The sequence below is a fragment of the Lycorma delicatula genome, chromosome 3 (genome assembly GCF_047948215.1).
Source record: "Lycorma delicatula isolate Av1 chromosome 3, ASM4794821v1, whole genome shotgun sequence".
Taxonomy (NCBI): Eukaryota; Metazoa; Arthropoda; class Insecta; order Hemiptera; family Fulgoridae; genus Lycorma; species Lycorma delicatula.
Genome location: NC_134457.1, coordinates 169,734,023 through 169,761,481, shown reverse-complemented (window position 1 = coordinate 169,761,481; position 27,459 = coordinate 169,734,023). Strand labels below are relative to the sequence as shown.

At 28.4% G+C, this 27,459-nt stretch overlaps 1 protein-coding gene across 1 annotated transcript in view; it reads right to left on the bottom strand.

Annotated features, from left to right (window-relative positions):
• LOC142321031 (zwei Ig domain protein zig-8-like) overlaps window positions 1-27,459 on the bottom strand; it is a 42,215-nt gene that overhangs the window by 10,485 nt on the left and 4,271 nt on the right. The window contains exons 2-3 of the mRNA XM_075359026.1: window positions 12,827-13,035; window positions 2,300-2,510 (exon numbers count right to left, since the gene is read on the bottom strand). Coding sequence (XP_075215141.1) covers window positions 2,300-2,510; window positions 12,827-13,035 — 420 coding nt within the window. The remainder of the gene's footprint in view (window positions 1-2,299; window positions 2,511-12,826; window positions 13,036-27,459) is intronic.

Here is a 27,459-nt window from a genome sequence, read left to right as displayed (position 1 = left end):
ACTGTACATACATATATATATATATATATATATATATATATATATACATAAATTAGGAAATCATAGTAAAATTTTCAGGTTAATAGAATGAAATAGCAAAACATAAAAAATAATTTTGAAACTCCTACAGTTGTGTTATATCCTTCCTTGTAAGAGCTGAAAACTTTTCCTGCCTTGAAATGCTCCATTTAGAAAAAAATAAGAAAACTATGTTGGTAGAATGATAAAAAAAGACTTAAAATATATTTATAGAATTTAAATATACTGAATTATATATTATAATTTAAATATATTTTAATATAATAATAGAATTTAAAATATATTTATTTGACTTTTTCAACTTTTATGGGAGAGTGCTTCTTAAAAAATACATTTCAATGTTAATATTTTTTAATAAATTAAAAAAATTATCCACAAGTAAAATATTAAAGTCTAACTCCTATCTAAATATCAAATCCCTATGAAGTTGAACAATTTTTTTTTTTTAATGTAGTAGAATCTGTTTCCTTAATATACATACTATGAATAAGAGATAAAATTTAATTAATGTAGGTTAAACTCTTCTAAAGATGTAAAAATGACCACCAACACACAAGTGTATATCATAATAAAGTAAATTTTATGTAAAATCAATTGGTAGGCTAATGGAAAAAAGTGGAAATGAAATATATTTTAAATATAAAATATTGACCCAAAGCTTTTACCCAGAAAAATAACAGAGAAATCTTTTCTGAATAAAATAATTTTATATACATACCTTCTTCCGAACTAAAATTTATTTGCCTCAGTAAAATTAAATGATAGAAAGAGTTAATACATCTTCACCCAATTGCTAAGGATCACTTTTGAGAAATGATTATTTATGGGCTTTTTTTCTAAATTCATGTTAATTTTTTCCTAAGCAAATTTACCAGAAATATATTTATATGCAGACTTTTTTTAAAGGTTTTAATTTTTTTTGGAACCAAAAGATAGTGTTTTGGACCTTGAAACATTAAAATATAAAGGAAAAGCAGGGTCATTTAATATTGCCAGCAGAGTACTTTCTACTTATATCTGCTGTTTTCCATTATAGCCAATGAAATGGCACTTTCTTTAATCAGTAGCTATACAAATTATTCAGTACTTTCTTTTCTTATAACTCTGAATGTTTCTACTCAACACTCAGAATGGAAAACATTATTACAGCATTATCGTAACTTTTAAAATTATTATAAGAAAGTCAGTTTGTACTCAATTCTCTTTATAAACTATTACCTAAAATTATAACATACAAGTACTTGTTACTTATTAGAAGTAAATTATGAAAAATTATTGGTTTATTAAAATACTTTTATTTTTTGTAAGTCATTTGACTGGTTTCATTTATTCTTCTCCATTCTGTGACAATCTTTTAATTTCAATACATGTGTTTGTTATGTGTAACAATTTTAAATATTTATAACCTATATTCAGTAAATAAATTTAATCTAATCATTTACAATACTGCTAATTCCTGTTGGTCTTTTGGTATAATTACAAACAAACAAACAACTTAAAATTCTATTCAGTGATCTGCACTAAGGCTCTAATTCAATATATTCTCTAGAACTTAGTGCAGACTGTGATATACAATATACTAAACAACCAAACACAACAAAGATTGAAATTCAATTACATAATTAAAAGGTTTCTCACTCTTTATAAGGCAGTCACTGCTGGCAACATGCTACCAGATATCTCACTGAAAGGGGAGCTGAAATAGATCTAAAGGTTTAGGTCTAGGTTTAGAAGTACAATTTTATTAATTTGAAACTGACTTTTTTAATATTTAATCATTTTGAATGGTTTTATTATTTGATTCAAAATAGATCTTACCTTTAGCCGTCTAATGACTTCATTTCTTTGGTTTTGTTTTGTATTAAGTGATATTTGATTATATTTCATAATGGCATAAGCTAAATTATTTAGATTTTATATATTGGAGTGATTGTTGTTATTTTTTAAGTTTCATTTTTTTAATAAACACCCTGCAGTACTTCATTGATATAACAAAAGTCATTGGATGTATGTGGTATTTTAATTTATGTGGTAGAACATTGGTTTGCTTTAAATTGTTTCTGTTTTTTTTTTCTACATACTACCATTGCTGCTTCACTACTATTTTTAAAATCAGAGACTATTGTTACTGTAGTTGTCTATAACTATTGAATATAATCTATTTACCTTTTTCAAATTTAAGATTTGAATTTTATTTTCAAGAGTTTATATACTCTTAAAGAAAAAATGAAAAATAAAAACATTTCATGAATTAACATACCGACAACATTTAGATTAATGAAAAGACTTCGTACAGGTTGTGTACTGATTTGACATTCATAAATGCCAGAATCTCTTTTCTGTGCCCATTTGATTTGAAGTATCCAGTTATCATTAATGCGATTATTAACAGCCATAAATCTTTGATCGGATGTATATGTGTAACTTCCTACCGTTAATATATGAATATCTCTGTGCCTTACCCATGATACCTGTAACAAAGATGATATGAATTAATGAATTTTACTTTATTTAATTTTCTTTTTTTAATACTAAATTGCTTCTTTTAATATTTTATTTTATTTTGTAAAACTTGATGGAATGGCTTTTTTGTTACCTGGTCATTAGTTCATCATTAAGAAGTGACAGAATTTAATTAAATGTGTTGTCAGTGGCAGATCAAGAGAGGTGGAACAATTGCTGCTTAAATCTTTGATGTATTTAAATATTTTGAATTTATATTAAAAGTGAAATATAATTTTTCACTTGATACTTGAATTCAATGTTTCCACAAGTATTCAAATAACTAATACTGTTTTTACAACTATGAGAATAAAAATCTGATCAGTAAAAAAAGTCTAACCCTGTCCTGAAATCACAGTATAGGTCAAATTGACTGTTTAAAACACATTTTAACACTGATGCATGTGAAGTAAAATTGATACTAATTTATTCATAACATTAGAGTATGTGATTATGTTTTTTGGTTGAATGGTGGCCAAAGATGAAGATGGGAAAAGATATACTGTGTTTTTGGATGTGTGCTTTACCATTATATATTTATTTAAAATTCAATTTTTTATGATCTTTGAATTTGTAAGGCTGTTTTCTTGATCCTATATACATGATTTTTCCCCAGTATTTATTTTTCTTTATTGTTATTAATTTATAATATTTGTTAATTATCATCAATACTTGTAACATTTTGGCAAATCTTATTTATATATTTAATTATATTGAACAACTTTTTTTATAATTGTGAGAGTATTCTGAAAACCTTTTTGAATGACAGATGGTTTTACTAATACATATTTGCTTGTATTTATTTTATTTGACTAAGTGAATAAATTAATTTTTTTTGTGTAGTTGAATACATATTTGCAACATGTGTTTTATGGTATTTTTGTTTCATCCTAGTTGTGTGTTTCATCTATAATTTTTTGATCATAAGTCTTTTGATTTATATTTTCTAGGTTTATTAACTACTATTTTTCTTTTATTAGCTAATTAAGTAATTGATAAATTCTTCAAAATGTGAAGAATTATTTCCTGATATAATCAGAAAAAATATTCGAATGATTGATTTAATCCTACAAATTAATATTAAATATTCTCACAATAATCACTCAAATTCTTTTAACATTCTTTTGGCTTCAATTAATTTTTATTTGTATTTTTTTGTTGAAATATTTTACTGCAATTTTAATCTGATTTTCACACTACACTGGTTTCTTTCATGTCATATACCGCTATTATTTGTATTACTAGAAGACATTTTTACATTTCATTTTGTCTCTCCCCAATCTGCCCATTACAGCATTTGGATTATTTCCTCTCTAAATCTTATAATAGTCTGTATCTCTGTGTAAGGATTGACTCAATGAAGAATACTATGTAGACGATCTGATTTTGGAAGAAAAGTATTATATTGTTGGTTACCTTTCATGAAAATCTTTAGTAGGATTTATGGTTTTTAAGTATACATTTAACCCATCGGGTTGGTCAAGTGGTTAATGCGTCTTCCCAAATCAGCTGATTTGGAAGTTGAGAGTTCCAGCATTCAAGTTCTAGTAAAGTCAGTTATTTTTACACGGATTTGAATACTAGATCGTGGATACTGGTGTTCTTTGGTGGTTGGGTTTCAATTAACCACACATCTCAGGAATGGTTGAACTGAGACTGTAAAAGACTACACTTCATTTACACTCATACTATCATCCTCATTCATCCTTTGAAGGATTCATATCTGAATGGTAATTACTGGAGGCTAAACACGAAAGAGAAAGAAAGTATACACTTAACATAAATATATTTTATTTTTTCTGTTTAGCCTCCAGAACCACCATATGGCATTACTTCAGAGGATGAATAAGGATGATATGTATGAATGTGAATGAAGTGTAGTTTTGTACAGTCTCAGGTCGACCACTCCTGAGGTGTGTGGTTAATTGGAACCCAACCACCAAAGGTGTTCATGATCTAGTATAAATATATTATGGTTGAAAAATATGAAATTGATGTATTTAATGTGTGCTGTGTAAATGTATGAAGCCAATGTTTATAATTAGAAAACCACAGCACCCATCATGGTGGTATTAGACTCAGGTTAATGAATTCCCATACTATCAGAATGAAAAGAGATTCTGAAGGGAAATAAAATTAATTTTCTTATAAGTAAATGTAAGTATTATTCTGCAGATTAACATAAACTTATTGAACAGAAAGCACTTTTGTTAACAACATGTATTTAAAAATATTTATTTAATATTTTGCGATCACTCTGCCTCTATTTAAATGTACATTAATATTTCTAAGTATTTTGCATTTTTGGGTTTCAATTAACCACACATCTCAGGAATGGTTGAACTGAAACTGTACAAGACTACACTTCATTTATACTCATACATATCATCTTCATTATTCGTCCTCTGAAGTATTATCTGAATACGATAATTACTGGAGTCTAAACAGAAAAAACAGAACAGCAAAAAGAGGAATTATCAGATAAAAGAGCAAATTTGAAAACATTAATTATTATTTGTACAGATTACTGGTTGAGGGGCTGTACTTACAAACCTCCTAAGCATCTCTTTCATAGGCTAATGTGAATGGATATTAAATTCTAGTTTGCAAAAGTATTTATAACACAGAAATATTTTTTAGTATTTATTTCACAAAAATATCAATAAAATGATATAAGAAAAATGTAGAGGATTAAAGAATGTATTTATACTTTTGAATTCTTCCGAATTTATAGTGCAACATGTTAATAAAAATATAGATCTTAATAAGTTGGTAAAACCTGATAGTTTTACAATTCTTGTAAATTATCTCAGGGATTATTTTCCTGTAAACTTAATTATGTAAAGTAAGAATAAATTACAAAATTTAAAGCTACATTCAATAATAAAAACAGGGAACATTAGTTTTTGTAGATCACCAATTTTAAACAATGGTAGGTGAATTTTCATAGCATATTGGCATTTGTTGATGGCTAATTATCATAGCATGTGACATGAAAAATAAGTTGAAACATAGCCAAGAGAGACAATATTATTAACATGCCATTAATAAATGGTAATGTCTGTAATAGAGTGGAAGTGATGAGAGGATTATATAAAAGAGTGAAGACACTTTGATGCTGTGGGATAAATAAATGCAATAAACAAGAACTAAATAAGAGGTATGTAGGGGATTGGAGGAACCATGATGGAGTAGTATGTTGGAATGTATCCTCTTAGAGTCGAAAAAAATGTTTTATAGAGAAAAGTTGTTTAAAATTTGATGGACATTCTGTTTTGTATGTATAGAGAAAAAATAGTCATTACCCCTCAAAAATACAATCTATATTAAGGTAAGGTTTCTATTGGTTCAAAATGATCCAAAATCATTTTTTTATCATCAATTATTTTGTATTTAGGTGAAATTTGTATATATTTTTTTCTCATTCATTAGTGTACGTAACATGTATATTTTCATGTTTATATTTATAAAATTTTTATCTGTAAAATATATAATAATTATGCAGTTTTTTTTATGATTACTAGTCCTGTGCATAATGTATTTGTAATTAAATTGGTTCTTAGATTTAATTTTTTTTTGTTTTTCTGTTTTATTTATTGAAGTATTTGATATTGTTCATAAAAAATTATTACAACCAGTTTCATGTGCTAATAAACTAATTTCATAATTTAAAACTCTTCTTCTTGTTGGATTTTTAAAAATAATTAAATATTTAAATACTAGATGTGTTACATTTTGTTTATAAATTAATGATAGATTTTATATGAGTATCTGCCAAATTCTTCATAAATTTTATATAAACATAATTACAGCTGCCGGCCTCCATAGCGCAAGTGCCACAGCCTTTCATCTGGAGATACTGGGTTCGAATCCCAGTATCACACGCGCATTTGAATCACACACGCTACAAATCATTCATCTCATCCTCTGAATTATACCTAACGGTGGTCCTGGAGGTTAACAAAAAAAATAATAAATAAATATAATTACAGTTAATAATAACAATGAATTTGTATAGGTAGTAGATAAAATTACTATTTTATTCTGTGACTGAAATGATAAAACCAAAAATTAAATTTCTAAGGTGATTAAATAATTAAAATTATTCACTGTTGATTGAGTGAAATAAATTAACTCGCAAAGTAAATTAATAAAGTAATTAAATCACAATTATCTATGATTATATTATGGAGTAATTTATATTAATCATTAATTGATTTAATAATCAATTAGGTGAACAAATTATTAATAAAAACAATTATTTTCATTCTATTCAGAATTATTTTTCCTATCTTCAGTCTTTCAAAAATAATAAATACAATTCTTACTGTATATTAAAAAAAAATGTCAAAAATCTCTTATTGCATAATTTTTTTTAGATATCTTCTTTTTACTATGTGTTATATAACTGCATTGTTAATTTTGATAAAGGAAGTTAATAATGCAAAAAGTAGGGAATGAAGTACAATACATGATTAATAACAAAAGCCATCGTAATACAATCCTAAATTAACTATTATTAAGGGGGAAAGCAAAGCTTTGAATACAATTCTTGAATACACAGAACGGTAGTAATAGGGGAAATGGAACAGTAGGGGAAAAGGAAAGTTGAGAGAATACTGGGTTTTATTCTGTTAGATTTAAGTGAATTACTACCACTACAGAACAGAGTAGGGTTGAAACTAAGTCAGAGATAATACACAAGAACAACAAATGCCACATAAGGTATTTAGAACCTGCAGTATGTACAATATATTTTGTAGTATATTCATTGCTGTATTAACAAACAAAAGAAGCACATATAACAATGACTAGAGTGTATTATAAATACGCATATCCAATTTTAAATATGGAACGCACGGCTGTTAGAAGTTTGAATATAATGTCAGCTCAGCGTTACAGAGTAAAAGGAATTCTAAACATAAAATTTCTGAACAGAGTTCACATTTAATATTACATTAATGAAAAAATTTGATATGTTTAGCCAAAGAAACATTAAAGAGGGTTAAACATCATCATTTATTACATACTAGCTGTACCCGCCACGCTTCGCTGTGGCACATTGTGGTTGCATGGATGAGAAATGAGAAACAAAACAAAGCATACGTTTCATAGAAGTTTAATTTTGCAATACTTGTGGATATACAATATTTTATGTTTTTCCACTGTCTGCGTAGATATAAAGGCTATCTGGTTTGCCAACTCGGGAACACGCACATACAGTTGTCCATGTGAGAAGCAATCCGCATCTAAATCTAAACCACACAATTCTAAAGACTGACCTTGAAAGGCCCCCGTTAAAATCGTTATTTAACAATTTCGTTATACGAAATTTCCGTTATACGTTATTCATCAATTTCTTAACTGCAAGTCGCGTGCCGTTGCAGAGTTTTGGCTGATTAATATTCCGCAACAGGATAATTGGCACACCTATTTTCATTTTTAATATGTGTGGTGGCATTTGAAAATATTGTACGTGGGAGTCTCGATGATTTGCATGTTTAATGGCAATTTCAGAGCAGTCCTTCCACCTGGTAACAATGTCACAGCTATTCCCCGACGAATCAAGAGCTATGTCATTTTTTGATCGAACCGTTGCTAGAATCAATCTAATGAGGAATGTTTTCCCAGTCCCTCCTGTGCATCCAAGAAGAAGGTCCCCCCAACTCCGTCATTTATCATTTGCATTATGCGATCATAAATGTCTTTCTGTTCACGCGTTAATTTGGGAATGTTTGATTGGACATATGACTGAAGATCACCAATGTTGTAACTCTGTTCACGGCGTAAACCCACATCAAATGAAGGAATCGCAGCTCGGGTGGGTGCTGGCATTCCTAATTGACTAAGAACTTTATTTGCATTAGCTAAGCACTTGTCTTCAATATTTATCAATGCTTCGTTGTAAATGCCTTCTGTAAATTCAGACAAAAGTGAATATTTGACCTAACAAAGGATTTTTTGGTCATTATGTAGGGATATTATTTTCTGTGTATTTGGTTATTTCGATTTTTTTGTTTGCATAGTCTTAAGTCTATCTGGGCTATAACAAAGTTGGGTGTTCTAATTTATTTACTGTAAGTCATCCTTCTTGGTGGCTTTTTTTTTGTTTTGGTGTTTATTTTTTGTTTTTTTTTTTAATAAAATACAGATGTTTTAGCTGTTAAATATAATTCAAAGAAATTTGTTACTTAATCAGTTGTGATTTTGTTTACATTGGCAACGGCCATACGGGCTCTTTGTGATTGGTCGTTGTGTTTGACAGCGGCCATCTTGCATTGATCTGATTGGTTTTCCTTTGTTTACATTTCCAAATTAAAAATGTTCAAATTAAAAATAGATAGATAGATTTATTAAAAATAGATGAAAACAATCTTTGATGCGGGTTATATATCGTGCTAAAATTTGAGCTCAATCGGTGCAGAACATTTTGAGTTTTTGAAGCGTACACAAACGAACTTAACATTTTTATATATATATATAGATTACAAATAATGAACACTATTATTTACAGATAACAAATTAATATTTAATTATAATTTTTGTAATATTAGTTTTTCAAATTAATCAATACAGAATTTTAAATGATCTTATTGATAATGGCTTATGTAACATAAAAATGTATAATATAATAAATAAATTGTATCTCAGTTTAATTAATTAAATTCAACAATATTGTTCCGCAATACTTAAGTCATCTCAGAGGCTGCCTAGAAACTTGAAGGGTACAATCACCAGAATCAAAATAGCTTTGGTGTTTTAAGTTTCCCTGTTTTCTATTGATATTTAATGAATAATAACTAATTATAGCAGTCCAGTTCTATATAATAAAAACACGATTGCTTGATTAAATAAAATTTTGAAAACAAATTAAGACAATTAACTTTCCAATTGCCTTTTTTTTTTGAAAAATTATTCAGAATTTATTACTGCATTTTATCATAAAAAAAAGACGATGTGGACACCACATAACTTTTTTGTATGCCTATTAATTTACATATCCACATTTTTTTTTAAAATGAAAAGTACATAAAATTTTATTTCATTAATAATGTCTGATATTTTTTATATTTTTATTTTTTATTTGTTATTGTTATTATTGAATAATTATTTATTGTAAAACTTTTTTACAGTCGCAGGTTAATAATTATTAATAAATCAATATATTTAAATAAAAAAAAGGAGATGGATTTGAACCGATGTGTCTTCCCCTTGTAAAATCCAAATTTTCACTAATTAAAGTTTTATTTGGCTATAACTCTGGAACCAATGAAAATAAGTACCACTTATGATATATCGTTGAAAAGCTCTTAATGAGAGCTTATTACTGCAGTTAAAAAAAAGTCCAAAATCCAAATTTTTTGGATTTTGGGCTTTTTTGGTCACTTTTGGTTCAGTCGATTGCAATCAAACGGGGAGGTGCATAACTTTATGTTACAACAGTCCTAAATCCAAAATTTCAGCATCCTACGGCTAATCGTTTTTGAGTTATTCGAGATACATACATACATACAGACGTCACGCCGAAACTAGCCAAAATGGATTCAGGGATTGTCAAAATGAATATTTCCGTTGAAATCAGAAAACCAAAATTTTTTGCCATCACAATACTTTCTTTACTACGGACAAGGAAGTAAATATAAGTAATGTATTTATGGGCTAAATAGTAGTGATAAAAATATATTTATCATATGGTGATTCTATTATGTATGAAATATCTATTATGTTTGAAATATCTTTATTACATACATACATACAAATAAAGAACAAATTGAATCGACCGTTTTTATTAGTTTGTTCAAAACTGAAAGTGTATTTGGTAAATTGGTTTTCATAGACTATGGAGGTTAAAGATTGCAGGATACTACAGTTTTCCCCGTAAGATAAAAATATTGATAAAAAAATAAATACAAAGAGTAAAGAGTAAGAGTATAAATACAAAAGAGAATTAATTGATCTAAATTGTTCTATTCAAAATAGAGTGTCTGTTATTTAATATGTAATTATTTAAATTAAAATTAGGAGTAATGCTAATTAATTTTCATAATGTAATAAGTGATGTTAAGTTAAAATTATTCAACAGAGATAGTATTTAAATGATTATGAACATATCAAACATGTTTGTTGTATTAGAATCTAAGTATGAAAATTTTATTTATTATCGATGATTATAGATTTTCCCAGTCGTAATTGTTTTATTATAAATCTTCTTCTTCTAACTAGTATTAAAGATCAGGTCTGTCCTTATCTTGTAAGATTTGTTTAGAATATTGTCATTATATCTTCCTGTCAGAAAAAGATTTGGAGTTTAGGCATAGTCTACTTTTGCTATTTTTAATTTTGTAGTCTTGCTTAAATTTGTTTATATGACATTTTTTCCATGAAACAGCAAGCAGCATCATTATCTTTGTTTACATATTTAAATTACTAACCTGTCGTCACATGTTCCATATTCATGTTATATGAATATAACATGAATATATCATGTACATATTTCCATATTTAGTCTTCATTTATAAATACTTTTAATGTTTAACGATAAAAAAATAATTGAAACGGCCAACTTATTTGACTTTTTTTTTTATATCACGTAATCATCCTGAAATATGCTATCTGTAATTAATGATTACAAGTGTTATGTTAGTGACTTAATTGTACTATATTTTTGTAATACGCGTAACCGATATTATATTACACGATGACATGGAACCAAGAACACAAGCCAAACATGAAGATGTGAGTTGTAGCCACTGATTTTCTACAGACAGAAGACATATACTCGTATTATGTGCAACAGTTGCATTCTTATTAAAATGTTTATAAAACAATCACATCTAATTCATTGGCGGTTGAGATGTACTGATTACTTACCCGTATGAGAGTTTTTCTAAAAAATGATAAAATACAATTTAATACACTATTTATTTATACACAGCATAATATAAATTTACAATTGATATCTATATTTTACAACAAATTATTTTTAATTAATTAAGATAGTTCACCAGAACTTGATACAGAGTACACCGTATATTATTTAAATAACATATTTTATTTATATCGTATAAAATATTCATAAAAAATGCATATTTATAAGTAGTATAGTTATGCCGATTCTGGGGCAAGGTCAAAGGTTAAAAATGTTGACATCTTAAAAAAAATTCCATAGAGGAAATAGGTCATACCACGTGATCGGATAATTTTAGGGAAATATGCACAATGCACGTGCTTGCTGACATTGTAATAACCTTATTTAGTACTTTCAAAGTTATCAAATGATAATATATTTGCGTCATTATCAATGATTAACGGTTTTGTATAAATACCCGACAAATTTTCATGTATTCATTCCACGTCCTGATCTTGTTATACTGCTACTGCACGGTATTTACGTCATCCAGGATTCTATCAATTATTTCTTTACAATACTTCATTCAGGCGAGTGAAATAATACGTAATTTAAATAATTATACGCTTTAGTTAGTAATAGTAATAATTTTAAAAAATTATACTCATTAAATAATTTTAGGGATAATTACTGAAGTACTTATAGAATTTCCATAATAATTATTATGTCTGTTTAATTCCAGATTAATTAGTAATTACATATTAGAAAATAAAATTAATATTGTTAGAGTTAGAATGGAACTGTTTAAATAATTATACTTATTCTAGTTTAATTTCGATAGGAGATGTTTTAAAACAAATAAATATATGTATTTGCTTAATTCCAACTTAATTATGTATTAGCTTTAAAATAGAATGGATTATCTATTAAATTTAAAATGGTATTAGATTGAAAATGGAATTATTTAATTATGTATTAGATTTAAGTTATAATGAAATAGCGCTCTTTCATTATAACGCTTTATTAGTTACTATATCAATAACATGATTTATTCATATATTTTCGTTTTTTATTTCATATTAGAAAATAAAATTAGAATTAAAATATAACTGTTTAAATATTATTAACATGTAATAGTTTAATTTCGATAAAATATACTTTAAATAAAATAATTATTTGAATTTGTTTAATTCCGACTTAATTACTAAATTAATAAACACTAATTAATTAGTGTTATGTTGAAACTAGTTTATTAATCATAAATGAAACTATTTGCATTATCTTCTTACTTCTCATATACTTTTATTTTAAAAGATATACAGCTGTTGCAGATCACATTGTATATATCTTAGTTTAACAGTAATTATATAATAACAAAAAAATTAAAAAAAGGTCTAATATAAATACATAATAATGAATGGAATAGTATTTACTTACTGTTTTATTTCCCAAGTTACGAACTATGCAGGAAAGGTAAGCAGTTTTCCCAAGCAGTGCAGTAACATTTGTAGGTGTCAATGGATCAAAGTATGGCTGAGGACCGCTAATAGTACCACTAGTAGGTGGTGGTGGAGGGGGTGATGTATCTGCTGATACAACCAAGTTAATACTAGATGACCCTTGGCTGCTTCCAGTGTATGAGCTATCTAAAAAAAAACAAACATAAAAGAAATTGATATTTTATATATATATAGTGGTTAATTATTATATTTATATACAGTGTCCCATGAAGAAATGGAGAAACTTTCAGGACATATTCTACTGGTGAAAATAATGAAAAAAAGCTCATACAAACGTAGGTATGGAAACGTTTTGTTTTCGAGTTACGGCTAGCGAAAGATTTCACCCGGATTTCAGCACTTCTAATAAAAAATAAGCCCTACTCTAAACCCAAAATAAGAAGTAAAGTTGGTGATCTCTTATGTAATTTGAGAACTTAACTCCAGTAGGTTTTAAGATATCCGATGTAAAATACAAAATTCGGTGTCGAAAAAAGTTTTTTTAATTTTGTAGAACAGTAGCTTTGTTAAACGACTAATAAATGCGGAAGATTTAATATCAAAATTTGAAGAGAATTCAATTATGAGAAATTAATGTAAATATAGCTGATAAAAAGTAAATAAAAACTTTTAAAAATCCGACTTTTACTTTCTCGTACAAAGTAAAAGAAGTATTGTGATCGCGAAAAATTTCGGTTTTCAGATTTCAATAGAAATATCCATTTTCACCATCCCTGAATCCATTTTGACTAGTTTCGGCGTGACGTCTACGTACGTATGTTTGTATATCGTATAACTCAAAAACGATTAGCCGTAGGATGTTGAAATTTTGGATTTAGGACATTTGTAATATCTAGTTCTGCAACTCCCATTTTGATTGCAATCGACTGGACCAAAAGTGTCCAAAAAAGCTCAAAATCCAAAAATTTGGATTTTTGATTTTTTCTTAATTGCAGTAATAAGCCCTCATTGAGAGCTTTTCAACAATGTATCATAAATGGTACTTATTTTCATTGGTTCCAGAGTTATAGCCAAATAAAATTTGAATTAATGAAATATTTGGATCTTACAAGGGAAAGGCACATCGGTTCGAATCTGACTTCATCTCCATTTTTTTTTAACTTTTTTTTTTTTTAATTTAATTAAATTTATTTATTAAAAATTATTAACCTCTGATTGTAAAAAAATTACAATAAAAAATAATGAAAAAAAGAAGAAAAAAAAGAATAATATTAAAGTTATTAATGAAATAAAATTTTATGTACTTTTCATTAAAAAAAAAAAAATGTGTATAAGTAATGTAATACGCGTACAAAGAAGTCATGTAGTGTCCACATCAGGTATTTTATTGAAGCAAAACAGACGAAAAATAAACAGAAAATCATTATTATTTTTCTGTACCAAATAAACATTATTCTTAATATAGCATAGAAAAAAAAAGTAAATAAATAAATAAAAATAAAATACATGAAATGATAAATGGTAACAGAGTAACAGACCTCAGTTACAGTAATTGTTCGAAATTTTCTCCTTACAATGTACAAAGCACTCTCCCTAATGTAAAATATTTCCGTACCACCTCAGGATCGTTTCGTATAATTACATAGCGTTTCGTATTTTAATGAATAACTCTTGTTAACTCTTATTTTTTTCTTTTTGAAGAAGAGTTAGAGTATTTCTTCTTCTTTTCTTTTTGTTAGTATACTATCATTTTCATATAGTTCCAAATTAAATAATCTAGTGGCGTTAAGTCAGGTGATCGTGGTAGCCAATCGATTGGTCCACTACATCCAATCCAGTTTAAGAAATTAGCATTCAAGTGATTTCTAGCTACTAAAGAAAAATGGAGCGTTACAACATCGTGCTGGAAAATCATTTGCAGTCTAGTTTGTAAAGTTTCATCCCCCAAAAAATCCGGCAAATTATTTTTCAAGAAATGAAAGTATGCATCTCTCGTAAGGTTTTCATTGAAAACAAATGGTCCCAGAATTTTGTCATAAATAATGCTATATCAAACCATTAATGTGAAATTTATGTTGGAAACTAGTTTCTATAGTACTATGTGGATTATCTTCGCTCCACAAATTATTATTTTTAAAACTGAATGCTCCGTTAATCGCAAAAGTGGCTTCATCGGTAAATAAAACTGAATTTACCTTATCAGCGTTGTCTAGAAGCCAATGACAGAAGTAATCGTTGGAGGAAAATCTGTTGGCTGAAAATTTTGAACCTTATGTAGGCGGTAAAGGTAAAGGTGCTCTTTCTGTAGGATGTGCTACATTTTTTTTTTTTTTGACAAAACTGTGCGACATGAAATTCGCCTTGTACTAGTGTCTAGGCTACGCTGAATCACACGATGTTCATCATTACCACGATGATTTACGTGGTGTTTAACAGAAAACGAACACGTTGGAAAAGGTCCTTTCGTCTTTCGTTCGTAAATGCTGATACACTGAAGAAAAGTTTTTTTTGTATATAGAATCAGCCTTCCAGGAAATTTCTCCTGATATTCATATCGAGCAACTTCAGAATTTCCGTTACAAAATCCCTAAAGAAAAATTATATTGGCATATTCCTCATTAGAAAATTGAAACAGTATTTTTACACTACGATATAACACTACACTTCCTTTAACTGTATGGTAATTTATGACGACAGATTCAAACGAAATACACAACTTCATTCTTGACCTGCTGTTAGTATTGCCAACCTGTACAATACATTTTTTTTTTTAAATATTTCTAACGCAACATACATTTCAATTCAGTTTTTAATGTAATTATTCGTTTTACCTGTGTAAATTATTGAATATACACAGATAAAATATTGTTTTATAAATTTTGTATTTTTTTTAAAATTGTTTTCAGTAATTTGGGTTTTTGTTTTTAAAAAGAATTTTTATTAGGTACAGAAAGAATGATACGACTTTCTTGCTATTTTTCGTCTGTTTTGCTTCATTAAAAAACCGACTTTTAAAAGTTTTTATTTACTTTTATTGGCTAAGCTATTGTACTACAAATCAAAAAAAATCTTGTTTTTCGACACCAAATTTTGTGTTTTACATCAGATATCTTAAAAATGACTGGATTTATAGTTCTGGTACCTGTTTTACCCTATCTCCCACCTCAAATTACATAAGAAATTACATAAGAACATTACTTCTTATTTTGGATCCCCAATGTTTTTCAATCAGGACAACGCGGCTCACATTACATTGTCTGTCAAGACGTTTCTAGCTAAGTATAATATCCTAGTGTTAGTCACTTTATTCTCCTGACCTGGCACCATGTGACTTTTATCTGTTCCCCAAGGTCAAATCTGCATTTATATTAACATTGACTTATATGTACAGAAAATTACAAAGAAATGATTGTTCATAATTTAGAATAGAATAAAAGAATATGCTGACCAGCCAAACATCATTTGGACTAGGTATTAGATATCTTGATTTAAATATCATTTTTCTTTATCTGTTCCTTTTCTAGTTTTACAAAAGAGAAATTTAGGCTACAAAAAATGATATATGACATAAAAAATTGAGATAGAGACCATCATATTGTAACTCATTTTGCAAAAATAAAAGTTTCTTCAACAAAATTTATAAAAAAAAATAAATAATAGGAACAACATTTAATCAATCAATACAGTTTTAAAAATTATTATTCTTAAATATGACATAGTATAAGCATGAAAATAAATTATATCCAGTCAATTGATTTTTGGAGCTGAGAAAATGATATCCTCAATTTATATTTAAATTAAATTGCAATATCAAATCATTAAAAAAAATATTTTTACACAGCTAGTGAAATTTTTATCACAATATCTTTTTCTTAAGATAAATGCAGATGAATTGTTTGGGAAAAAATTATAAATATCAAAGACTAGTGAATCTCCTTTTTACAAAACTTCTTGAAAAGAGGTATAATGTATTTAGGGTGTATGTATGTGTATGTTTGTCCCACATAGCAGCTCAATGGCTGATGACCATGTATTTAGATGTATGACCCCACAATGGAATCCTTATGTAACCGGGAATGTCATAGGATATATATATATATTATGTTTAAATAAATTTAAAAAAAACGTTATACTATATACAAAATTGTCACCTGCACACTCTTTAATTATCCTATATTAATAATTATTCTATATTAAAAAGTAATGTATATTTCTGGCAGTTGTGTTTTTAATATTTTATAATAATTGTATATTTTTCCAGTGAAGGAGAGCTATCAAAATTGAATTTTTGTTGGGGAAGCTTTTTACACTTTAAAACAAGTATATATGTATTATATTTTGAGTATTATACTATATTGTTAATGAAATACATTGTTAGCATATAGCCACAATAGAAGCGGTGAGCAGTGAGTAGTTCACAATGAACAGCAGTACAAAGCTGCAAGTTTATGTATAACAGTTATGATCTGTAAAAGTAATTTAAATAGAAACAATTATATAAATTTTATATGCCTTTGTAGGTAAATAGAGGTAATGCAATGATATTAATTTTATTTTTCTGTTGTTTTATGTGGAAAAAAAGCTGTGTGATTATGAAATCCATTGCCTGCTACTCATATCATAGTTCCAACCTATCATTTGATTTTGATCATTTAATATTATGTAGGAATACTGGAAAGATTTCACCTTTCTCTATTTCCCCCTTCTTATTGGTTTTAATATAACATTAAAATATGCATAAAATTTTAATTGTACCAATCAAAAACAGGTGCACGGTTTCAATTTAATCTGCCATAAATAGGCTGTTTGCCTGGTAACTTAATACATTCTTGGAAAATATGATACAGTATATGCTCAGTTCGATCCAATTTAATGTAATGGAAGCGATTTTAAAATGATTAATGGAAAACAATTCAGTACAAAAAATTGATTTGAAAGCAATAACAGTTACAGTTTCAGAGACAGCTGGTCTATCATTCATGGTTTGAATAATGAGATCAATCTTGTTCAGTGGAATGGGAGATAGAAAAATGTCAATCAAGCTCAAAAGCAAACACAAATAATAAAACAATAATATTAAGGAATCGTAGGATTAAAAAAAGTTTGAATAAGATGAACTATTTTTCATAGTAATTGTTAAATATATGAAATACTTAATTTTTAAATTCTTATTTAATTTTCCTCATTAAAATAAAATATATATATATATATATATGTATTTAACATACTCGGTAATAGTTAGTATTTTGTTAAAAAATTGTTTAAGCAGTAAATTTAGCTCAAGATCTATTTTTTATATCTATAATAAATTTCAAAACTAGTTAGAGGACATGTCTACTGATAACTTGAAAATGCCATTAAATGGTTCCATTGCTCCACATTTACACAGCTTGATTTACAAGAATGCTGATGAAGGAGGTGTATAACAGCTCAAAAAAGTTCTGTTGGAATATATTTCCATATATTTAGAACATAAATCATGTCGTAGATCAGCATGACAAAATGAGATTTACAATTTTACAAAATAATCTAAACGCCTATCTACTCTGTAAGTACTAGAAATATTTTCAGATAGTTTTTAATTATTTATGAACCACCTCATTGAGTAGTTCCTATTAATTTAATTATAATTAATTAAAATTTCATGCTGTAAAATAATCTGATATCTTCACCTCTTTCTATTTCTGTAACAAATCTGAGTGTTACAATAGCTTCATAGAAGAAAACACTCCTTGGTCCTCCTTGGCTCCTTGCTATATTAAAGTAGTAAATATATTTTACAAATAATTTTCAGTCTTTGAAACGCAATCGATTGGGTGAGAGCAGTGTTATGCAAAAATAGGGTGGTTTTTTCAGGTAGTCTAAACATAACTTGCACAGTAGTGCAATTTTATGTTACTACCAAAATAAATTACACATTTCAATTTATTGAAATAAATAATTTTGCCCAATTTTGACTTCCAAGCATTTCTCCTGTGTTAATTAAATAACATATATATATATATTTTAACATACAAAATATTTATGTACAGAATTTAGGTATTTATTAAAGTTTATAGAGAGAGAGAAAGTGAGAGAGAGAGAGGGACTGAGGGGGGGTGACCGAGAGAGGTGAACTCCACAGCATGTTCTAAAATTATTTCTATTATTACAGGCATAAAGTGAGTGAGTTAAACCCATCTTTTATTATAATAATAATAAAATTGAAAATAGAAATTCATAGTTAGTCAACTCCTTGAATAAAATAGGTAAATCCCTGAAAAAAATAGGTAACTACTGTTACCTATTTTTTCTTTACTTTCATCTACGTATTATTCGTATTATAAGTGATTGTTTTAAGTCTCTTGTATATGGTTTAACTGGAATTCTATGAATTAATCCTTTTAATAAATTCTCTTATTCTAAGTTTTACATATAATAAATTTAATAATCAGCATGATGGAATATAATTATACTCTTTAAAAATATAAAAAAATTATGTCAAAGTTTCAAATTGCAGGGAATCTTTCATGAGATCTTTTTTAAACTAATTATGTAGCTTCATCAACAGTGGAGTCACTGGTGCAACTTAACCATTTTAAAATTAGTGCAATTATTTGCAGAACTATCAGTAATTCTACTGATAAAAGAGTTGCATAATTAAATGACTCTAAAAGAACAATTTCCAATTATTAATAATTTTTAAAACATTTTCAAAGTGCAACAAATCATTTAACTATTTGTCAGAGTATAATTTAACAGTAGAATTGTTAAATTATTATGAATTACGATTGTAATGGTTTTATTAACAAATAGTTTATCATTATTGTTGTAACATTATTATTTATTCATTATCAATAATAAATTAATTATACTATTGGATAAATATGTATGGATAAATTGATGGGATAAATTATACTTACAAATATAATAAATTAAATTTAAATATTCTCTTAATTAAACTAAAATAGTTTAGTAAACGTTACTATAACAATTTACTGTGTATAAGAATAAGCGTATAAGAATTATGGTTTCACTATCTATTGTTTGATCATTCATACTTATTTACGTATATATTACTCATTTTGTCTTTGTTATTAAAATGTGTGTATATAAAGAGCATGTTGAAGGATATACTATAATAAATGAATCCTTGAGAAAACAGAAAATTGTCTCCTACAAGTCAATGGCTCTTCAACACCTGAATATCTTAAGAAGTAGCATTTTGGAAATTGGAGGGTGAAAGAAAGCTACATTTAGTTGAAAGTGTAAAGCTATATTTTTAATGCAGTAGTTTCTCTAGGTCATGAAAGTTAGAAATACTGAGTATGTAGTTCGCTACATATATTTGATATATTTTAGCGGAAAATGACCGCAGTAGTTACGTAATAATCAATGCCAACTAAAACAATTATTCGATTATCATTTTAATTTTTCTATGTTAAAATTAAACAGAATAAATGTTATAATTTCATACAATTTGTTACATTACTGTTATTGACTAAAATTTTTTTTCTTTAAATTTGATAAAGAACCTTTCATACAATAAAATTTATTTTTTTGTATTTAAATTTTATTACTTAGATAATCTTTGTTTTATAATTTCGTTGAAGACTATCTAATCTTTTGAAATTAGATAGTGCAAATTAAACAATATGCACTAGTTATTTGATGAGAAATGCAGAATTTTGCAAGCGAATTCAGATGAGAGCTAGTTTTCAAAAAGGCATAATTAAACAAAACTGTATTTAAAAGTACATATATTTTACATTAAACTGATATCCAGTTGATTAATTGAAGTTAGTGATGTATAATTATGTGATCAGATAATTAAGTAATTTACTTTATTAATTTAATATATAAAAAAAAAGTCTTGAATAATATGTTTAGTGTTCCCAGAACACTGTGGTACTATGGGGAGGTTTGAATTGAATGCAGTTAAATCCCAGCAGATTGGTATGGATCAAAATTCAAATTGAAACCATGAATAATTTAAACTATTCTGTAACTATAGTACGATTAATAAAATCAATAATAATATTATTATTATTTACTTTTTGTTTATTAATCTAGTTGTAGGACTCCTAATCACCCCTACACACTATCTCTAATATCAAACATAGAACAATTATTCAGAGAAACATTGAACTCATACACGAATACTAATAACTTAGAGAAATTACATCTGTACCTATAAAGCAACTTGTCCTGACCGACTGACTGAGTCATCAACGCCCAACAAAAACTACTGAATATAAATTGATGCAAATTTGTATACAAGTTCTTCTTACGGTGTAAGTGTCCACTAAGAAAGAATTTTTTTGAAATTCTGAGTTTAAAGGGTTAAAATAGAGGAACAATAGAATTTATTATTGTTTTAATTTCTCGGTAAGTAAAAAATGAAGATATCAACTTGATTTTTGGTAAGTGATTCTTCAAGTTGGTATCTAAAATCGAATTTCTGAATTTGTTAAATTCCGAGTTAAAGGGTTAAAATGGATTTAGAATTGTTTTTGAAACCCGGCTATTTACTTTTTCTAAATTTATCGGTAACAATAGAAGATATAAACTTGATTTTTCGTGTGTGTTATTTTCATGTAAATATATAAAAATGAATTTCTAGATTTTTCGAAATTCGACCATTAAAGTAAGGAAGAAAAGAAAAAAATTGAACAATGATTACAAATTTTCCTCTTTTCCGACTATACTAAACGAGATATTCATTACAGTATTTTTTTTTTTTTGGTAAGCGGGTACCATTTTTTTCTCTTATTTTTCTTCAGAAAATAAAGAAATAACCGAATATTTTTTTTTTGTTTGTTTTTTAATAACCAAATTAACCTCGGAAAAATACTTTTTATTAAAGTAACCTTATAACCCAATAAACTCGTTTAAGTAACTTTAATTAGACGAGGTTAGCGAGCGAAGCGAGCGTAGGTTATATTTTATTATACAACAATGATGGCTACTAACTGTTTTCCACTCACGTGTAATAAAAACGTTTTCCAGCCTTTCTCGACCGCTTCGTCCTTTTTCAATAACTAATTTCATTTGATGTATTTTTTACAAACTCCTCCAGAATGTATAATTAAAAAAAAAAGAAAAAAGTGGTACCCGCTTACCGAAAAAAATCTGGCAAATACTCTTCAATTAAATATCTAAAAACCATTTTCGCGTATTTTTTAATTTCAATTTTTTAAAGGTGCGACGGTACCTTTAGCAAACGGGCCCGGTGGCTCAACCAACACAGTCACTACTCTCCCTGTTACTGTCTGTGCGATGCAACTGGCTGCACCTGCCTCCGGTTACTTGACTAAAAAACATAAAATAAAAAGAGATTGAGCAAGACTGGAAGCGCAAGTAACCATGCAGCGCAGTGAAACCGCGACAGGGATGCTAGTATATATATATATATATATATATATATATATATATATATATATTGTACTGTTTAATTACACAGAGGGAGAAAAAAGCAGGGCTTAATGTTTCACGAGCCGAAACTCGCTAACGAACCATTTCTCACCTATGTTTTATGAACTTTTTTTATTATTTTTTACTATCGAATTAACTCCTGAGAGATTGCCGTGCAATTTGGAATCATTATGTATAAAGTATGTATCACGAAGTTTTCCCAGAACTTTCATAACGTATTTTATTAGTGAAAATAATTGAAAAAGTTTATATAAGGATATGTTCTAAAATGCTTCGTTTGCGAGTTACGGCTAGTGAAAGATTTCGCTCGGATTTCAGCTACCCGGTAAAATGAGATCGTACTGACATTTTTAGGATGTTAATTTAAGAGCAGAATTAGTGATTTCTTATGGTTATTGATCTGAAAAATCTAATAAGGTTGGTCCAAGAACCATATCCGCAGTAGTTTTTAAGAAATCTGGAGTGAAAACCAATAAATTGGGGTAAAAACCCTGTTTTTTTTTTGACGTACAATAACTCTGTTAAGTTGGTTATAAACAAATAAGAATTTTTAAAAAAGTTTGAAAAAGTTTAATTCTGAACGAAATGGTGTAAGAAAAAATTAATTTGGTTTAAGATTAAGTTGAATTAAACAAAGAAAGAAAAATTCGTATTCTATTTGGAAACATTATATTACTACAGAAAAGTACTTTTTTAATGTAAACAAAAACCAAATTCTTTTTTGGTGATGGTAGTAAAAATTTGTAAAAACAGAATTTATTGTTAAAAAAATTAAAAATAACTGAAAATTACACAATTGTAAAACAAAAATTACTTTGAGAATAATGTTTTATTAATGACTGAAATTCAGTAAATTATTTGAAAAATTATTATTTCAAAGCTGCCAATAAAATAACAACAGCTGATCAACAATGCTCGATGCTGTATTAGCGTTTAGTTCATTCTGTAAGGTGCATGAAGTGTATCGAGTACTGTGAACTCTGCTGTCGTTAGCGAAGTTTTTATGTGAATTCTAGTTTTAGTTTAAAATGTAATCGGTTTGCCGTTGAAGTAATACTGTACTTATTTACAACAAAGGGATACGCTGATATGACATTCATTTTGGGTGTGTGTAATGGTAATGCTACAGCTGCTGCAGTAGAATATGAAGTACGTTTTCCTAATCGCAGGATTCCAGATCTCAAAACAATTAATGTGACTTTTCGCAATCTTCGGGAAACAGGTTCACTACCTAGCATTCATATAGCTACGAACGATCTGTCCAACACTGTTATTGATGAAACTATTATCGATGCAGTTCAGCGCACTCCATGTATCAGTACACGATCTTTCTATGCGGATCGGAGTTTCGTATTTGTTAGTTTGGAGGACATTTAAACAAATAAAGTTTTATCTTTATCATACACAGCCAGTTCAATATCTACACCCAGGAGTCGGTCCGCTTCGCTTGGAGTTCTGCAACTGCTGGAATACAAATCGACAACTCTACAGGTATGTTTTGTTTACTAACTAGGCAAATTTCACTCGAGATGGTCTCAACAACTTACGCAATGAGCATACACGGACTGAAGTAAATCCTTATGAAGCGGTGAAAGGCAATTTTAAACACTGATTTAGCGTCGCTGTACAGTGCGGCTTTCTTCACAATCAGCTGTTTGGACCGTTCATTTTATCTGGACGCTTAAATTCTGAGTTCTACTTGCACTTTTTTAAGAAGAAACTATTCTACTTGAACATGTTCCTTAAGCGCTGAGACGCAAAGTATACTTCTAGCACGATAGCGCGCCTCCCCACTTGTGCCGTTATCTCTCACTTAAATCATAATTTCTACGAGAAATGGATCGGCCGCGAAGGTCACCAAGATCGCCTGATCTCTAACACCTTCAGATTTTTACGATTGGGGATGGATGAAAAATATTGTAAATGTAACAAAAATACGTTCTCGTGAAGAATTAATTGATCGCATTATGGACGTGGCTGAGCAACTTAAGGACATTACAGAAGATAAAAAGAGCAACAAAAGAAGTACGTAGAGAAGCGTGCCAAGAAATGAGTTGAAAATGGCGGGCTCATTTTTGAACATTTGTTCTAAACTGTTCGTATAATGCACTTAGGTCTAGTGTACCGTTTCCAAATAAAATTCGAAATTTTCTAACTTTTCTTTGTTTTATTCAATTTATCTTACACAACTTTGTTTAGAATTAAATTCTTTATAAGTTTTGTTTAAAAGTTTTATGTGTTTATTACTCATTTAACAAATTTATTGTACGTCAAACATAAAAGAAACAGGGTGTTTTAGTTCAATTTATTGGTTTTCCCCCAGATTTCTCAAAACCTTCGGCAGATTCGGTTCTTGTACCTATTTTATTAGATTTTTCAGGTCAAAAAGTAAAAAAAAAAAAAAATCGCTTATTATGCTTCTAAATTAACGTCCTAAAAATTTCAGCACGATCTCATCTCATTTTACCGGGGTAGCTGAAATCCGAGCAAAATCTTTCACTAGCCGTAACTCGCAAACGAAGCATTTTAGGATATATATTTAGCATTTAGGATATATATTATTTATTAAGGTGAACTTTTTCAATTATTTTCGAGATTAGAATAGATTATGAAAGTTCTGCGAGAACTTCATGGTACACTTTGTATACAGAGTGATTCCAAATTACAAGCCAATCTCTCGGGAGATGTTCTATAGCTAAAAATAAGAATAAGTGCATATAAACATAGATAAGAAAATTGTTCGTTAGCGAGTTTCGGCTCGCAAAACATTAAGCCCTGCTTTGTACTCCATCTGTGAAATTAAAGCGCATTAAAGTTCTTGGGCTACTAATCAATTGGTAAATTTGACGGTTTTTAATGCTTTTTGATCTAAGGAATTTAATAAAAGCGGTCTGAGACCTCCATCTCATTCAAGTTTTAAGAAAAACGAGGTAAAACATGAAAACGTTTTGTCAAAAAATACACTTGTTCAGGTTTCGAAAATATATAATATATATATATTTCATCTCATTTTCATCACGCTATTATTTATGAGTCTACTTTTAAATTTTGGCATTCTCTCGTTAAAAAAGTCAATTTTTTAACATATGTTATTAGTCATTTCAATACATCTATTCAGTGGTGATATTTCCTTATCAATATTTGCAACTTTTTATACCTTCTGATAAGTCCATAATATGAGGTCTGTAAATAAAGTAATGAGACTGGTTCAGAAAAACATTTTATTTACAATCCAGTTATACATGGACTCTTATCACCTTTGAAATAAATAGTTCCCTTGGGAAGCCACACAACGCTTCAAACGGTTTTCTCATTCTTCATAGCAGTGTTGGAACTCAGAAACCAGAATATCCTTACATTTACATTTTTTTTAATGCTTTCTACTGTTCCAAAATGGTGTCCTTTGAGGTGTTTTTTAAAGTTGGAAACAGGAAAAAGTTGCAGCGACTCAAGTCAGGTGAATAAGGTGGTTGAGGAAATAAAGGAATGTTTTTCTTTGCCAAAAACTCAGTAATTGAGAGTTCAGTGTAACAAAGTGTATTATCACGATACAGCATCCAGTTGTCTTTGATGGCTGATCTCACGCAGGCAACTCTTTTCCACTGTCTTTCAAGAATTTCTTGATAAACATATTGATTTACAGTCTGTCCTGTAGGCAAAATTTCCTAATGGACAATGCCATTAGTATTGAAGAAACAAATTAGCATGGTTTTGATTTGCTCATTTTGCTTTTTTGGAACATGGTGAATTTGAAGTGTCCCACTCCTTGTTCTGGCATTTTGTTTCTGGGTCATACTCAAATACCTAAGGTTCATCACCAGTAGTAACATTTTTTAGAAAATCAGGATCAGTTTCAATTCGCCCTAGAAGATCGTAGCACACTTCAATCCTGTTGGTTTTCTGTTCAACAGTGAGGTTTTCTGAAACCAATTTTGCACAAACTTTTTTCATGTCAATTCGTTTGTCAAAATTTGATTGGACTGTAGTATGGTTCAAATTCAATTGTTCTGCAATCATTCTGACAATTAATTGCCGGTCGTACTGTATAAAGTCTCTGATTCACTCAACATTGTCATCACTTTTTGGCGTTAATGGTCTTCCAGAGCATGGATTGTGCGCAATTGATTCCTGGCCATCTGAAAATGCTTTAAACACCTAAAAACATGGGACCATGACAAAGCATCTTCTCCATACACCCTTATCAAATTTTGAAAAAGTTTCAATAGCATTCTCACTGAGTTTAACCCAAAACTTGATTGCACAACTTTGCTCATAATTTGTATCCCTCATTTTAGTAAAGCACAACAAAAACTCGTTTCATGAAAAGTTTGTTTATGTCTCATGTGGCAACAATAGACTAAAAATATTGTAACCTAATATAAATCAGCTGTTTATATAACTATATGTTTACTAGTAATTTTACAATGTTGCCACTTTGGCTGCTGAAAAAAAACTAGTCTCATTACTTTATTTATAGTCCTTGTATACTCTCAGTCCTAAAGTAAAAATATCACCATCAACATAATTATGCTATAATTTATATATATATATACTGCATCAACATTTCTGCACCTCACATGAAGAAGGTGTTGATTTCATGAGACTGCAATATTTATCATAATTCTCATCCAATTGTAAACCTTTACCAGTTAATATCTGCAGAAACCTCTTTTGAACTTCCTTTTGAGCAGAAGTATAGTACCAATTGCTATTTCAAATATTTTAACAGTATTACAGCACCAATCTAACATTTGTCTGAAACAGCTGAATAACTGACTCAGCAAACTGGAAGTTTCTACTAATACACTGGATTATCCAGGATTCTTTCTGACCCTAGAAACTTCCTACTGATATGTTCAGTAAATAGAAACCGTTCATCAATATGAACACCCACATCCAATATAGAATCGACACATTTATCATGCCCAATCAGGTAATAAAAATTTAAGCAGAAGTGTTTTTGAGCATAAAAGGTAACTGCTGTTTTGCTTATGTTCAAATTCATAAGGTTCTTTATGGGCCACAGACAACCTTGTTTATATTAAATATTCTACTGCTGAGACAGGAGTGAATCCTATTTTATTCTTCTGTGAACTCTAAGTCTATGAAGCTTACTCAGCAAAAAACTCTTGGGAATGATGTCAAACACTTTAAGTCAAATATATTGTATCAATCTGATCTCTATTAAAACAGTAG